Source organism: Vigna angularis, chromosome 9 (genome assembly GCF_016808095.1).
Source record: "Vigna angularis cultivar LongXiaoDou No.4 chromosome 9, ASM1680809v1, whole genome shotgun sequence".
NCBI lineage: Eukaryota > Viridiplantae > Streptophyta > Magnoliopsida > Fabales > Fabaceae > Vigna > Vigna angularis.
The window spans coordinates 22,010,049-22,027,491 of record NC_068978.1 but is presented as its reverse complement, the minus strand read 5'-3'; the positions used below and the strand labels follow the sequence as shown (position 1 = coordinate 22,027,491).

Below are 17,443 nucleotides of genomic sequence, written 5' to 3'. Positions count from 1 at the left end.
ATTCTAAAAATATATTTAATAATAATTTTAAACATTTAAGTTTTTATGTAAATTTTACAGTAGATCATAATATAAATAGATTTTCAAAAAATAACAAAATAACTTCTGGGGAATTTAACGAAAGAAACACGGATATAGAACACAAATAAAGATTAGAAAAATCAAAAATAAAAGATGGATTCACAAATATTCATATAATTTCTTTTATAACAATTTTTAAAAGTTAATATCGAAATTTAAACAATTAAATAGTTCAATTAATTAATTTAATCAAACAAATATTATTTAACTAGAAATATATAAAAAAAATCATCTAAATTTAATTTAATCAAATTATCCAATCAAAATTCATTCTATCCACAATTTGATTTCTAAACTCCGAATGTAATTTAATATCATAAACTGCAAATTCTAAATTAGAGAAAAGAAATATAAATTTTATAATATTACGTTATCGGTACAAAACTAATTTAAATTACATTGCCTTAATTTTATAAATTGTTGTTATGATTATTTTATTGATAGTTTACCTCATATGTGTTTGTGTTTGTGAATGAAATTATCGATGATGATGATCGTATAGTATGTTATACGTGAGCAGATAATGTTATAGATGTTTCAGCGTGGAGTGGTTGACTTGAGAGAGAGGATATGAAATAACTTTTGGAGGATTCATTTAAAGCTATTTTTGTTTTACAAGTTAAGACAATATAATTGGACTATTTCCTTCCTTATTTTAATACCCGAAATAATGTAATTGGATAACGTTTTCTTTAAATACGTTTCTGCACTAGGATAAATCTTGAATTTTACCAACTTTTAATAACTTATAATATATCAGAAATTGGGATGTTACAAAACCTAATTTATTACTATTGAAAGGAAATGAATAAAAAAGTGAAAATAAAGAATATGTAAATTGCATTCATTATACAATAAATTTATAAATGTGAGTATAAAATGTGTCATCAATATCCTCTTGGTTGTTGTTGGCTTTCTTCAAACCTTATTTGATATTGAGATTGATTCTTTCTATGGTTGAAAACTAAGAAATAGACGTAGGATCTCTTCGGTCTGAACTTGTATAAATCTTTTGTGTAATTCTTTCTCTTACTGTATCTCTCTAATTATGTTATTTCCATCAATTTAACTACATTTTGGCTTTTTAAATTGAAAGTGTTATAAAAAATTTCAAGAAAGAGATTTTTTTCAGAAAAGGTTTTAAAACTAATTCACCCCTCTTGATTTAACAAGTCATCTAATTTTTTTTCTTTCACGCAAGAGCAAGGAAAACACAACCAAAGGAAACATGGTCTCAATTTTGATCCAACTAGAGAATTTCTTTTATTTGGATTTTGGAGTTTAAATTTTTGCTTAATGAATATTTAAATTCTTGGTGAGTAATACAAGGTAATTAGGTTAAATTTCCATTTTATTTTAGAAGCATTTGAATTAAACATAGATTTAGGTTAGGTGACACTTTTGGTTCTAAAATAACCACTTATTTTTGTTATAATAAACTCTGAATGATATTGAATGAAAGTTTAAATTCTAGAGCATTTTCTAAAGTTTCTTTGATAAAAAGAGAGTTTACTTTGCTTGGATCCTATCTTATTTCATATAAAATGATGACTCATTTCAACACTTATCTTATATTCAAGTAAAGAAAAGCCCTAAGCACCTATTGGCTACCTTAGGTTCCCATTAGACATGGTTGAATTTATAACTAGTCAAGATCAATCATAATCCAACCAAGAACCCCAATTTTAGAACTTCTTACACTTGTAGCACGCCCATTGACATTCCCTTTTTAATCTTCTTTAAGCTTTCACCATTTAACATCTAAAAGAGCCATTGTCTGTTCTTTTTCATACTTTCTTGTTTTACATTTAAATTTGTTAAGTCCAAAAATGCCTTGCTCATTAGTCTTTAGATATATTTTCTTATAACCATTTCATTTTCTTCTCCAACTTAGAGGAGACACCTAAGGAAGTGTAGGATATTGATAATAAAAGATAGTTGCTTTCAACGTGTTATTTAGAATGTACATTGTAGTGTTTGTATAACTTCCTTAGTTTAATAATAACGTTTATTGCGGAAAGTTCTTGTATGAAGAAATAAAAACACAACTGTAGGTTATATAAGAGAAGCGTTTAGACAAGAGAGAAATAACAAATGCACATATATTTTTATATTGGTTCACTCTATCTGAGCTAGGTCCAGTCTTCTCCGCAAAGGGTTTCACTATCATCTTCAACAAGATTACAACTGAGTATTCGCACCACTCTTGGTCTTCTCAATCAGTGAATAACCTCCTGTTATCCTAGACTGGATGAGTATTCTCACCACTTCTAGTTTTCTCAGTCAACGAATAACCTCCTATTACCCTATACTAGACGAGTATTCGCACCACTCTTGACACTAAGCAACCTTGCCTAGATTTCGTTAACTCAACCGAGTTCAACAAGTGTTTTAATTATCTTTAGAATTACAATCAATGATAGCTTACAAGTCGTTCAAACTATCACTCTCGTAGAGAGGATGCCATTACAATACAAAGCAACCTAAACACTCGTAGGTGTTTCTCTCTTTTCTTTTTCTCTCTTTCTTACAATCAGTAAGCAAGTATTACAATGAAGCTCGAGAGTATTGTTTTTCTTCTTTTCTCTTCTTTTCTTTTTCTGCGAAGATATTATCTTTTTCTAAGCTCTTTTTGTGCTTTTCTTTTGAACGCTTCTCAGAGGATGAATATTTTCATTGTATGCTATCCTCTTGATTCTTCATATGAATGATCTTATATTTAAAGGCTATTGGATAAGTGTCCATTAGACTAAGCTTTTGGCCTTGATTCTTGTGTCTTCTCTTTCTTTGTGTACAACAGTTGTTGGTTAAAGTCAACTTGTCAAAGTAGGCATGTTTTTCAATACTTTGCTTGAGGTAGGTTGTACTTTCTTTTAGACACCGCTTCAAGTTAAGAACATTCTGTGAATATCTCTTTTGTCTCTAACGTTCACTTGTGATATTTTAATTTGAAGCTTGTGGATGCGTGTAAAATAGGTTATCTACAAAGAATAAAGTAGATTGTGCATGCAGCAAATATGTATTTTCTCTTATCACTTTTGTTGTTTTTGAACGTTGAGTATTTAATGTCATTTAGTGCTTGCTCAAAACAACAAAGCGTTTTTCAATTTTCTACCGTTAAGGTAGCGTTAACAATTTAGCTTTTCTTCTAAAGATACCAAGCGTTGAGTAAAAACTTCATTGTTGGAAGAAGTAATAGTTTAGTTCATGGTATCGTTTAGACTGATGTAAACGCTTTTTGTGATTTTACCTTTTTAGAGCAACAATGTTTAACATTGTTTGTGTTTTCTTTGGTGTTTTAAGTTTTAGTCTTTTAAAGTGTTTTTGTCAACGACATTGCTTGACATTGTTTTATTTTTCCAAGAGTTAAACTGAATACCCCTTGGCTATAGTAAGCTTTACGCGTTCAACTTCAACTCTTTTAGATGATTTGACTTAACAGTCGTTTAACATAGCGTTTAGGTGTTTTGACTTAGTTGTTTTTTCGTTTCCTAAAATCCTAAGTGTTTTCCTTTGTTGGGGATTTTGAACTAAAGTCTTATGTTTCTTCCTATGGTATTTTCTAGATTATTATTTCGTTTAATGTTATTTGATTAAATTTCAAAACATGAGAGCGTTTAGACGTGTAAACGATTTTGTCTTAACATAATTTTCTTCAAATTTTTATGTAATGTGTTTAGATAAGGTAATTTAATAAAATAATTCATTTATTTGATGATTTTAAAGTTTTTTAAGAGTAAAATAGGTTGTTTAAATGAAGAAATTAAAAGAAATTTTGGAATTTAAGAATTTTTAGAAGACATTTCAAATAAATAAAACAATGAAATTTGAAATTCACTTAAACGAAGAAATTAAAATTGCACAACTAGTCATTTAAAAAATTTTAATTGTTAAATATCATTTGAATATTTAAATTTGACTAATATGTTTTTGTAAAGTTTGATTTTAAAATTTTATATTTTAAGATAAATAATATTAAAATAGAATTTTTTTTTCTTAAAAGAAAAGTTGGATTACTTCATCGAAATAAGAAATTTGAAAATAAGATATTTTAATTAATCAGGCCAATCAAAGTATTTAGAAAATGGAGAGAATTCAAATTACAGACTATTTAAATATTATGTATTTCAATTTTTTAGATGGTATGCATGCACACAATGTATTAAGTTAACATTGTTAACAAAAAATAATTATAAATTTATATTGAATCGTATATAATCTTTCCAATTTTTTTCAAAACCAATTCAAGCATCTCTTGGTTTAGCCAAACCATCAATTATTTTCTAACATACTTAATGTATCTTATATCAAGCATTAACTTTGGCGGTTAGTGCTAATTAGACAAAGCTTTGCAAAAACTTTTAGAAAAAAAAAATTCTAAAATGGAGTTCAATCCCTTCTTTTGTTTTGGGTTTTGACTTTATTTTCATAGTTTGTTTCCTTGAGTGCTAGTGATTAGTCTCTTTATTCTAAGAGTATGACTTAATCTTTAAGTAGTATTGATTTTAATTGATTTCTCTCCTATTAATTTTATTTATGTGAAACATGTAACAATCATTTTACATATTCATAAATTCTTATGATGGAAAGATGTAAATTTAGTTGTTGAATCAATTGAGAAAGAAACTTAGGTTTTAAATTATGAGAATAATTTAATTCTTCAAGAAATCAATAAATTAATAAAGAACTTAATGAATTTAACTAATCATAGCTACTGCAATCCTTAAAATCAATTCAATTAGATAATATTCAAATAAAGAACTATAGTGCTATCTTAGATTAATTTACCTTAGATTAATTTACCTTGAAAGAGAACCTAAAGAACAATTAGATAAAGAGATTAAGTCAATATAAGGTTTTGTGCCAAAACTCAATCTTAAAATTAAAAGTATTGTTATATCAATTTATCCAAATGATATTGTTTCTTATTTTATTTCTTAATTTTTCTTATTAAATTCTTTGTTTCATTATCTATATTAGGAGTGATAAGATTGACCAGCTCGACCGACTCATCCTCCTAGTCCACTAAATTTGGCCAATTTGGGCTAACCTGACTTCACAAAACAAGTTGAAAAGTTGAAATTGACAAGTTGAAATTGACAAGTTGGCTGTCAATTTATTTTTCATTTTTTTTCATATGCCAAAACTTTGTCTCCAAAACCCCATTACCAAAGCATTGAAGTGAGAAAAAAAGCACAAGAAACTTCCATAATTTGAAATGCAGAACCATAATTCAAAAAACTCTCATTCCCAAATGAATTTAACTACAACTCATTCAAATTGAAATCAAATTTGAAATGTAGAACCATAATTTGACCTAACGACAACTCAATTAGGAATTATTGAAATCAAATGAGACTATTCAATAATCTTCCATAATTCTCAAACTCCCCAATTTCTAACCCTAATTCCCAAATTACAACCAACATAAGAAGGATTTAGTGACAAATTCGTTGAAGACAAAGACAAGATGCTAAGGAGAATTTTCGTTGTGCGCCTCGTCTCCTAATCTCCTTCTTCCTCACGTTGAGTGATGTATGACATTACATGTCCCCTCTCTCGATCTCACGTGGTGTGGTGGTCGCTACTGGTGGCCTTTTTGTGTGGTGGTGGTCATTGCTCACAACGTTTTTGTGCAGTGGTGATGGCTCACGATGTTTCGTACAATGATGGTGTGCTTTATGCGGTGGTTGTGGTAATGTCGTGTGAGTGACTCCATGAGTGAGTGTGTGGTGGTGGGTTTTGTTTTGATTTATTTTTTCACATATAATAATATGTTTATAATATTGTCTATGAGATGAGATGAGAGAGCACAACACAACTCACTATACACAAAAAAACATCAACGTACCTTTTTTTTTTTGCAGACTAAACTGCTTTTGACTAACGAGTTGAAATCTTTTCTTCGACTCATCTTTTTTAGCAAATGGGAAGGCTTACCCATCCAGTCTAACACATTTTTCATCCATAATCTATACATTCAATTTAATTTTTATTTTTTTTAATTCATATTAAATTATGATATTAACAAAGTTAAGTTAAACATGTGATCTTGTCAATTTGATGACAACAATGCACTCTCGATTTTCACATATCAAAAGGCTTCTTAATCAAGTAGAAACTCATACTAAAATTATATAGATACTAAATTTGTACTTATGAGAATCAAATTGAATTTTATCGTAATATTCTCATACCGAAACTTATTAAATTGGTTTGGACATCCCTCCCATGTTTGCACCATTCAATAAGTTTTAATAAGTTATATCATTCCAAGAATCAAAACTTCTGTCTACTCTCTATGACTTATTCCTCCAAAAACCTTTCAAACCAAAAACTCACTGAAAATATAGGGTTCTATTTTTTCTTTTTATTCTTTTGTTTCTTGAAACTTGAGGGTAATATTCATCCTTCCTTGCAAACCTTAGAAAGCCTCCATCACTTGTGAAAAATCATATCCAAAAACTGATAATAACCAAATAAACTTTAAGATTGTTTTATTTTAAAATAATTGTCCATGACTTAGCTTACATTTAACTTATTAAAATAATATAGCACAAAAAGAAATTCAACTATCCTGATTATAAATGGATCAATATATGAATCTCTAAATTGTTGAAAAGGTGAAATAATTAAGTAGAGGATCTCAACTGGTACTCTATATAAATTAACATGTCTTGGACACATTGTGAGATTTTTTCATCAAATCAAAAAATGTCTAAGTTGCTTAGAAGTAATCATCTTTTAGTATTTTAGTGGTTTGATATCTTTCTCTAATATGACATCAGCATAATATGTGCTTTCTACATATTATGGTTGAATTTCTTGAAAAGTAAATTATGCAAAGAAAGGATATGCCTGATATAACTTATTAGTTATAATTGTAAATTTGTTTGAATAGTGATTTATCTCTATTATATTCTTTGGATATTCAATCACCAATTATTAACTAAAAAACCAGATATTTGGCTTATCCATGACAAACATTTTACTTAATCAAGTAATATAATATGTTAGAAAACATTTTTTTTTAATTTTCAAGTAAATATTCAATTAAGAGTTGCAAAACAGTTACTCATATTGTGGTAAAATTACATCTAACTAAGAGGACTTCACATTTATTTAATCTTTTCAATATTTTTATTCTCTAACCTAATCCAAATAATATTATTTCTTACTTATTTTTACTCTCTTTCTCTTTATTTTTTTCATTTCTCATTCTCTCACTTTTCATCTCCTCTCATCCAAACATAGACATAATTAAAATGTCCATACAGAGATACTTACTTACATGCACAAATTTGCATGCATATGTACTATTTCTTTAATTCAAATATCTAAAGAATCATAAATTACTATATCAACACTTAGGAGAAATATAGAATAAGTATAATAGAAATGTTCAATAACAATAATAACAAATAAAATAAAATAGATTATAAATAATAATTAAATAGTTTATAGTGATATTACTTCTAATACTATTTTTAATTTAATCTATAAATGATTTGAATAAAATTAGTTTGTATTTGTTTAAATTAATTTATAACGATTTAAAACAATTTGAACAATTTATATTTATTGATTGCTGATAATAAAATGGTTGAGAGGCTTGGTTCAAAATATTTTCAACCTTGTAAAAATATTATTACTGATATTTGATTTGTGTTATTTTAAGTGGTTAGTATAATAAATATTAGTTTTTGTTAACTCTGTATTAGCACAATTTCTTCTAATGGTGACATTATTGTAATATTTAAGAAATATTATGAAAATAATATTTTAATTGAATTTTATTTACACATTACTTAACATAAGAATGAAAATTCAAGAACTTCGTCCAAGTAAAACAAAATCAAAAGGCAAAACCTTATAATTGAAATCATGAAGAAATCAGCTATATATACAATATTATATAATGTAGTGAATTAAATAATATAACTATTTACCCTGCAAAACTTTAAATTGTGTGAAAAACAAACAAAAATTTGGCTGAAGTCTTCCAACACTTCACTATTGTGCTGAAATAAATAATAATTCATGCTATTTCATTTGTAAAAAGCAAAAAATGGAATAAATATATGTTATTTTACATCAAATCAACTTATAAAGTAAATTAATATAAATAAAATAATTTGGCAGCATTTTGAAATAAATTGAATTTATATCATAATGTGAAAAGTCACATTTGTCAGTAATAAACTTTTAAAATAGCCATAAATATGTACATTCTTTTATGATATAATATAAAATATTATGTTTTGATATTATAATATTTCAAAGAATTAAGATGTGATCTAATTTAATGAATTAAAAATGAAAGTAATCTAAATTAAATAGTTTTAGATTAGATAATTTTGGTTTGAAATCAATCTATTAAGTAATATATATATATATATATATATATATATATATATATATATATATATATATATAAAGTCAATTGAATATTTTTTGGTTCAAACATATTTGGTGTAATCCACATACTATCCCATGAAATATTATGGTTATCCAGCCCAAATTGAACACTTAGTGACTTTTTATAGCAAAATTTTGGTCAATTATGATATAAAATAATCAATAGTGAAGTTTACAAAATTATTTAATACATAATTATTGAAAAGCAATAACAATCATTAAATATTTAAAATAAGCATAATATCATTGTCGAATGAAAACCGGGTGTAGCCCGTGAAAGCCAATTCTCGGGTAGAGTCGTGTGGAGGCAAGACACCAAAGTCTCCAAAACTTAACAGGTTGATCCGGTTACTGTGATCAATACATTGGTACCCTCTTCTTTAGTTTCCAAGAGCCGCTATCTCTCTGCTTTTGCTAGTGGTACTGTCTTAGCTTTGATTCTCTTTTCTCTGTTTTGTTCTGTTTCGCTTGTAAGTTCCTCTGTTAGGCTTTCGCCCTTCTAAAGGTATTCCTCTCCTTCAATAAAATCTTCTTTTATTTTATTTAGGGTTGAATTTATCGGCTTCGATTTCTGGTTGGAAGATTTGCAAAGTTCAAACTTTGCATGCGGTTTTATTTTTTGTCTTTTTTTGTGGATTGTGATTTTGAAGAGTTTGAAAATAAAGGTTTAGTCAGGGGAGTATATTGCATGAACAGAGGCAAAAGGGTATTCGCCGTTTTTAGGCTTTTCAATATTTTCTCTGTATGTAATTTTGTTTACTGTGTTCTCGAAGCATGCCAAGTGAAGGAAATCATGTACTATTATAATACATAACTTGAGGATCTTGCATGTGCTTCCATCTTGTTGATTGATATATCATTTTTTTTATGATTAACTCTGTCTGATCTCTGAAATTTATAGGAAAAGACAATTTCATGTGCATGTGTGATAATCTTTTTGTTGTTACAAAACACATGCATAAATTTCTCTAAGATGGACTACTAGGTAAATATGCATGTGCGATTAACATCCTTTAACTCTATAGTTTGTGTGTGAATTGTGATCTTGCTACAAATATATTATTTTATGAGTTAACCCTATAGTGTGTGGCGGTGTGTGAAACTATGTTGTTGCTACAAAAGCTCAAACACATGAATTTCTATATGGTGGAAACCTTGGTAGATATTTAACATTTTATAAGCATCATTTAATCCCATTATAGGGTTTATTTATTTACACTGATTTTTGTGGGGTCCTGTTTTATGTGTTGCTAATTTTGTTAATTATCTGCTTGAAGTTTTATCTGTCTCTTGTCCCTTCTTATTGGTAATTTTATCATTCCCTTATTTGATTGCTGGAGATTTAGTGGTACAGGAACTTAAACAATGAAGAATGCCAAGGGCAAGGGGGCAGTGAAGGTCTCAAAAGAAGCACTGAAGCCTGTTGATGACCGGTTAGTTCTTGTATCATTACAGTGAAATTAGTTGAGGCATTCTGATTTTTCATATAACTATTTGTCTTCTTGTCCATCAGGGTGTTGACTTTCTGGGGCATTGATTTATATATAAACAGTTTATTAATGTCTGATTATGCATACTTGATGGTTCATCCAGCTGTGATAGGAATAGTGTAGTGATAGAACATATATCTCTATTGTTTTCAGAAAGGTTGGAAAGAGGAAGGCTCCTAGTAAGCCTGACAAGGGCAGTGCACCAAAGGCAAAGAAGGAGAAGAAGGCCAAGAAAGACCCAAACAAGCCTAAAAGACCACCCAGTGCTTTCTTTGTGTTCCTGTATGTATCTGTCTTTACTCTTTCTTTTTTGTGTTACTTAGAAAAATATTCCAATCATTCCTGGTCTGTGATAGTGAGGAGTTCAGGCAGACCTTTAAGGCTGAGAATCCAAATGTGAAGGCTGTATCTGCTGTAAGTAGCTTGTTAAATTGCTTCACGTTCAATTATGATATACCCTTTTTTGAATAAACATCTAAATTGTTTGCTGCACTCTTTCATTGAAGGTTGGGAAAGCTGGAGGAGAGAAATGGAAATCTTTATCCAGTGCTGTAAGCTGTTAAATTGTGATAAATAATGCACATTTTTTCACTTTTTTTTTATATTGATTTACGCATCTTTGTCGTGATTTTAGATGCATTCAGATGCAAGTTTATGTTTAAGTAGATATAGTTCGTTATTTGTAAGCTAATGACGCTTGAATTGAATTCGAGTATATCAATTCACATGCACTAAATGAACTCATTCTATTGAAAAAGGGATTTATTTTTTTAAAATTGATGTTGACTCCTCTTTTTCGAATGAAAAGGAAAAAGCTCCATATGAAGCCAAGGCTGCAAAAAGGAAAGCTGAGTATGAAAAACTCATGAAAGCTTATGATAAAAAGCAGGTGAGTAACCTGTGCTAGTTGTTCTGTTTTGTGTGGTGTTTTGGTTGTCTTGCTTATATACTTTATTTTCTATAATGGTTACAGGCAAGCTCTGCAGATGATGATGAATCAGACAAGTCCAAATCTGAGGTGAACGATGAAGATGATGAAGCCAGTGCAGAGGTATATATTTTCTGTGTACTTCTTGAACTGTGCATGATATGGAGGTTGCACATAATGAATGCTATCCATAATTTCTGCAAACGTTTTGTTCAAGATTTTAGTTCTAGAGGGTGAACATGAGAGAAATAGAAAAAGGACTATGATATGTTAACAACTTTTTTTAACAATTTTTTGACAATAAACTATGTGTCACTATTTGATTGGCTCGTATATTTGAAATAAACCAATCATGAGCTACTACGTAAGTGTTGTAAAAAAGTTGTAAAAAAAAAAAAGTTAAAAAAACATTTTTCATAGAAAAAAGTTTTGGTCAAGGAGTAAATGTAGTGAATTTAGCATGTATTTGCTTTCACGTTGCAACATTCATTTCTCTCTTCCCAAGAAACTAAATGTGACTGATAATAATCGGATTCATGATTAACGGAGTTTGAATGGTTTTGCAAACGCACTCTTAATTTAATTATTACCCAAGTTACTAACCCTTTTGACTTACCAAGAGAAGTTTGTAAAATATGGACTTCAAAGCGTGGATGGTACCTTCTGATTTACATACTGAGGTCTCTATAATGGTTTAGCTTCTCAATAAACTGAGATGAGGGGTTCCTTATTGTACAGGCGCACATAGCATAAATGCTAGTGCTGCCTTCTATGATTTGTATTGTTTTGACAGGCTTAAAACCAGTCCTTTCTGTCTCTCTTTTTTGATCCAATTGTTTTCATATTTATACAGGACCATCAAGAGGAGGAAGAGGAGGAAGACGATGAAGATGAGGAAGATGAGGATGATGACTGAGATTGATGTTTAAAAACTTGGTTTATGATGTTTTGTTGGTGAGGGTGGCTATTATCTATTCTGACTGTGCATACTAGGCCACTTTTTTTATGTTTTGTGTTGGTAGAAAAGAATCTCTTCCTTTTGTTGGCTCCTTAAATTGCCTGCTACTTGAGCTTCCCTCACTTAGCTATCGTACCTAAATTGCTCTGTGCATTGTAGCCTTACATGGGTTGCTTTAAGTAATATTAATTTCTTTCTGATCAATGCATTGACATAATAAATTAGTATAAACTGAATCATCGTTTTTCTGATCAACCCTCATTACATACGTGAGAAAGTTTTTGTCATTGTGATCTCATTCCGATTGTTCATCAGTGCTAGGAGCTAATGTCACTCAGAAATTGGAATGGCACGTGTATAATTTGATTGATTCGAGGTCATTTACCGTGTTTTAGTAATTCTTTCATGAAACATGGGGTGAGTGGAACTACAACAAAACTCTCATTTAGTAAATGTTTTTACTATCTATTTTGGTTTCAATTCATTTAAAGTGTTTTTTATTTTAATTTTCATCACACTAAAACTGAATTTTAGTTGATATTTGATATTTGATTCATTAAGATCATATGATATATGATGTTTGTGATTTCATGTATACGTTTTAAAATAAAATATTTTTTTAAAATAAATAGTATTTATATATCTTTAAATAATTATTATCAATAAAAACAGTTTTCAAAATTAAAATAAAATCGAGGATTTAAATAAAAATTCACTTAATTTAAATGACTAAAAACTTTAATTCAATTCTTTTAACAGGTAAGAAAAATATAAAGAATAGCAATTAAACTAAACATGACGGTCCCCATTTCAAACGTCTTACTAAATCCTTTAAAAGTCATTAAATTCTCCCTAAATTTTTTATTAAGTTTGAAAATAATCTTATATTCCAAATCAATGAAGCTACTATTATTTGTGTGGAAAGTTAGATTTGAGGCTTTTAGATTATACAGGAGGATTATCTTTGTTTAATTTTAAAACTAAAGGAACTAGATTTGCCATAAGTTAACTTGTGAAAGTAAAGTGTCCAAAAATACAGTTAATTCTTCATTTGAATAATGTCTAAGAATAAATGAAAGCACACATAAAATGAAAATTGTCTATTTAAATAGTTGTCCTTCGTCCACTCAATAATGCCGACCCTGCTAATGTCCAAACAACCCCTATTTTAGACTAATGGATGCCCAAGCAATAATTGTTGATTGAATTGGTTGTTATAATTTAATGAGGTTTGTGGTAGTGTTTGTGATGGTTTTAAATAAATTATTTTGCAATTGCGTAATGTTGCACATGACAATGCTTATCAAGAAGGTAGCAACAATTTTTCTAATAAACTATAGATGGTGGCATTAAGTATATCAAAGGACTACATTTCATCCTCGTACGTTTGTCTAATTAAATAGTAACACTTTAATCGTAGCGGATGAGTGTTTTAACTACGCGTTTGCCGTTTGGTAAGGCTGAAAAAAAAATTTCAAATATGAAATTCAATTTATAATGTATATTATTTTAAGTCCATTTAAATATATTTATCTTAAATTTAAATTCATATATTTTTTATTTTAAGTTCAATCTATTTAGATTAAATAATTTGTTGAATTTTTTAAAATTCAAAATCAAGAACATTTAAGTTGAGTTGAGATAATTGAGATCAAATCAAGCTTAGTTGGTTTAAGTTAAAAGTTGAACCGAGTGGGATCGAGTTAAAGATTTAGTCAAATTGATCCAAGACAAAAGTTGAACTAAATTGGTCCAAAATGTTGAGGTAAGTTAGTTTGGATTGAAAGTTGAGACGAGCCGGCCTAAGACAAAGATTGTGTTAAATTTGCCCAAAAGGTTGAGGAGAGATAACCCGAGTCGAATGATCGTGGTTAGTCAACAAAGGACTAAGGGTTAAGCCAAGTCAGCCCAAACTAAAGAATCGAGTGAGTCAATCAGAATTAAAGGTTGAGATGTGTTGGCCTAAGTCGAGGTGTGTCAGCCTAGGTTGAGACGTGTCAGCTCAAGTCGAAGGTCAAGGTTAAAGGTCGAAATGAATTAACTTAGGCCGAAGGTCGAGGCTAGTTGAACCGGAAGGTCAAGACTAGTCAACTCTAGTTGAAAGTCTAAATGAGTCAACCAATACCAAAGGACGAGCCAAGTCATCTAGTCAGGTCCTAGTTGAGTTGAGTTTACTCATACCTAGGTCGAGCCAAGTTTATATGGGTGTAGGTTAAGTCAAGTCGGTTTAAGTGTAGGTTGACTCAAGTTAGCACTGGTTGAGGTTGAGGTGACGTAGTCTAAACCCAAGTTGAACCAAGTGAACTGTGAGTTACATTGGGTCTAGATCAAGTTGTGTCAGAATCAAGCCGAGTTCGTCCAAGATAAAAGTTGAACTGAGTTGGGTTGAATCCAGGTGGAGTTAAGTCGGCCAGGACCTAAAGCAAGTCAAGTCAAGTCCATGCCTAGTCATGTCATATGTCTAATAGACTAATTAGTTAGTATATTAACTTAATCTCACTAGATTTAATCTCATTGACAAAGTAGATTCAATCTAAATTTAATCAGATATACACTTGATTTTAAAAAAAATATAAATCTAATTAATATAGTTAAAATGAATTTGAATTATAGATCCAATCTATTTTATTGAATCTAGATTAAATTTTAAAAGATACATTTCATGATCACTTTTTCCATTTTTCCATTTGTGAATGAGAGTTTGAAATGCTATAGAAATTATTTTTTAACTTGAATAATTCTGTAATGTTTATTCAAAATAAACCAAAGATTAAAATATCAAATTAATAATATAATTTATTTATTTTTATTTAAAAAGTTATTAAATATTTAAAATTTTTGTTAAATATGTAAAATGTAAAATTAAAGTAAGTTTTTAGTATGGCATAACATTCAATCACAACATAAAAGGAGAGTAAGCAAACAAACTAAAATGTTAAAAAACTTTTGAACAAAATATATTTGCTAGTACTTGTTAGTACGGATGACAACGAGTTATATAAGGTATAGATAGTGCTTACCGGCTACTTGTACCGTCTAAAAATAATCATCTTATTATTAATTGGGTAAGCATAAAAAAAAATCCACCATTTCTTTTATTTTTGCGGGTACCTATGAATATATATATATATATATATATATATATATATATATAATTCTAAATAAAATTATTTAGAAACAAATCTTTAAAATATTAAATAAAATTTAATTTTGAAGTGTATTCAAATCAAATTATTTACTAAAATATTAATGTAACACAACTTGGAATGAGTTGTACCAAAATATAAATTTTAAAAAATTAATCTTTTTAGAAATAACTTTAATTTTATAAGTTTAAATAAAAAATAGAAATATATGAAATCAAATTTTAAACCACTTGAATAATTAATATTTGTTTTATTAATAACTTTGTTTTTTTTATCACTTTAAAATAAAAAATATTAAAAGAAAATTCATTAATAATTGTTATATAATAAAAAATATAAAAATAATTACGAGTAGATAGCGTCTCATAATTAGGGCTGGGCATAATTAACTTAACTGTACTAAACTATAGATTATCTATACTATATTAAACTATAAAAACTAAACTATTTTTACTGATAACTAAATTATACTATGTTGTGGTTCAGTTTTAAAAAACTGAACCTTTATAGTTACAATGCAGTTAACTGCATAAACTATCTCTTTTATGTTTATCTTCTACCATGCTTTGTGGTAAAGTCTTTTTCTATCATTTTTTTCTTTCAATCATCGATTCACTATGGTTATAAATATTTTTTGTTGATGGTCATGTTGACGTTCTATTATTACAATTTTAGATTTAATTTTCTCATATTAAACTTATAAGTTTTTATTTCTGATTTAATTTTAGTATCTTACCTTAATTAGGGATTTTTTATTTAGTTAATTTTTGTATTAATTAGTTGTTCTTAAGTTTAGACAATCCACAACATAATTAAATTGTAATGATAAATAATTATAATAATGATAAATAATTTTTGTATTAATTTTTGTATTAATTAGTTGTTCTTAAAAAGTTAACTATTATTATAATAATTATTAAAATAAAATGATATTATTAAATTTATACTAAAATAATTATCTATTTTAAAAAAAACTAAATTTTATTATATTGTAATTATATTTCAAAAACTGGTAATTATTTTTATAACTTAATAAAATTAACTATAATTGTAAAAATAAAAAGATAAAAGTACTTATGTAAATAATTATAAAATATAATATTATATATATATATATATATATATATATATATGAGAATTCAGAAAAAGGTGAGAAGAGAAGAAAGATGAGAGTTTTTATATTAAACTAGATAATTGTCAAAATAAAAATATTTCGAATAACGCAAAACAGAGATAAACAGAAATATTTTTTAGAGATTAAGTTTTTAATCTATATAAAATAATATATAAACAAATTTATATTATTAAATTAAACTATATTTAATATGAGAATCAAATTTTAGACATTTTATATTTTTAAATTAATAATAAATAGTAATGATAAATAATTATAGTTATTAATTTAATTTTAATAATATGATAAAATAGTACCAATAATATTTCATTAATTTTTTTAAATTTTTTATTATAATTATTTACTAATTCTAATTATATAGATTTATAATTTAATTTTTTTAAATGCTGTGATGTTATTGAATATTAATTTATTTGTTTGTAATTATTAAAAAAAAATCAAATTGAACTAATTCTTTTAACTCTATCGATGATTAGCCATTGACAGTTGTACTAGTGCAAAACTACATTTATTTATTAGAAAAATGTGCATTGTAGTTAACTGAATTGTTTTGTAGTTAACTGAACTAAAAAGTAGTTTAGTTCAGTTTTTGTGAACTATTTTCTAGTACAGTTCAGTTTTTTTAAACTATTTTATAGTTAATTGTAATAGATTTATAGTGCAGTGCAAATAGTGCAGTTTGCCCACCCCTACTCATAATCAAACCAGTGATTAAATATTTGTATTATTATCTAAAAGTATTACTTAAGAATATTGATTTAGTATCCATCCAAGATTTTACTAGCGAATATTATGAGTACAATTTTCTTTTTCGGTTAGGCATATCATTATAAATTAATAAAGGAAATGAAATTTTCACTTAATGGAGGTATTTAGCTCAACGAAATATAATTTGTTGAGAGATTTTCAAGTTATTAAAACATATATTAGAAAAAAAAACGTAAAATCACTAATGTAAGTTGTAAAAATATTATTTACCCCTCTACTGTTTTCTTGTGATTTCGAATAACCATTCAAGATGGCGATATTCTTACCACAATTCCTAACTAGCTTTAAAATTTTCAAGCATTAAAATAAAATTAAAAATAAAACATAATAAGATTGTAATAGAAAAAAATAGAATGAACAATAGCTTCATAGAATCTAGGCTCTATTACTCCAAACAAGTAAGCGAAGAAACTCTCCTACCGGCGAAGCGTGAAGCAAACGAATTAAGAATCAATAGGCAACCATTGTAACGATAATAATTCAAAAAGTAAAAAGGTGTGGAGGATTTAGGGTTAGGAA

The 17,443-nt window shown here is 27.7% G+C and overlaps 1 protein-coding gene across 4 annotated transcripts; it reads left to right on the top strand.

The window, feature by feature from the left end:
• Window positions 1-8,786: 8,786 nt before the first annotated feature.
• On the top strand, window positions 8,787-12,079 carry LOC108347730 (high mobility group B protein 1). 4 transcript variants are annotated; one of them, XM_017587159.2, is made up of 8 exons: window positions 8,787-8,919; window positions 9,854-9,932; window positions 10,143-10,271; window positions 10,346-10,403; window positions 10,496-10,540; window positions 10,798-10,878; window positions 10,963-11,040; window positions 11,771-12,079. In XM_017587159.2, exons 2-8 carry the CDS (start codon window positions 9,865-9,867, stop codon window positions 11,831-11,833), a joined length of 522 nt encoding a protein of 173 aa, XP_017442648.1. In that variant the 5' UTR covers window positions 8,787-8,919; window positions 9,854-9,864; the 3' UTR covers window positions 11,834-12,079. The 4 variants fall into 4 exon arrangements, with proteins under 4 accessions (XP_017442648.1, XP_017442646.1, XP_017442644.1 ...); XM_017587157.2 differs by having other exon boundaries at window positions 8,819-8,919; window positions 9,846-9,932; XM_017587155.2 differs by having other exon boundaries at window positions 8,846-9,004; window positions 9,846-9,932.
• The last annotated feature ends 5,364 nt before the right edge of the window (window positions 12,080-17,443 follow it).

Excerpts from the sequence above, each read along its gene's own strand:
- LOC108347730 (XM_017587159.2), top strand. The coding sequence starts at position 9,865 with ATGAAGAATGCCAAGGGCAAGGGGGCAGTGAAGGTCTCAAAAGAAGCA. Across the intron at positions 9,933-10,142 it reads CTGAAGCCTGTTGATGACCG|AAAGGTTGGAAAGAGGAAGG; the intron begins GTTAGTTCTTGT and ends TATTGTTTTCAG. Across the intron at positions 10,541-10,797 it reads GGAAATCTTTATCCAGTGCT|GAAAAAGCTCCATATGAAGC; the intron begins GTAAGCTGTTAA and ends TCGAATGAAAAG.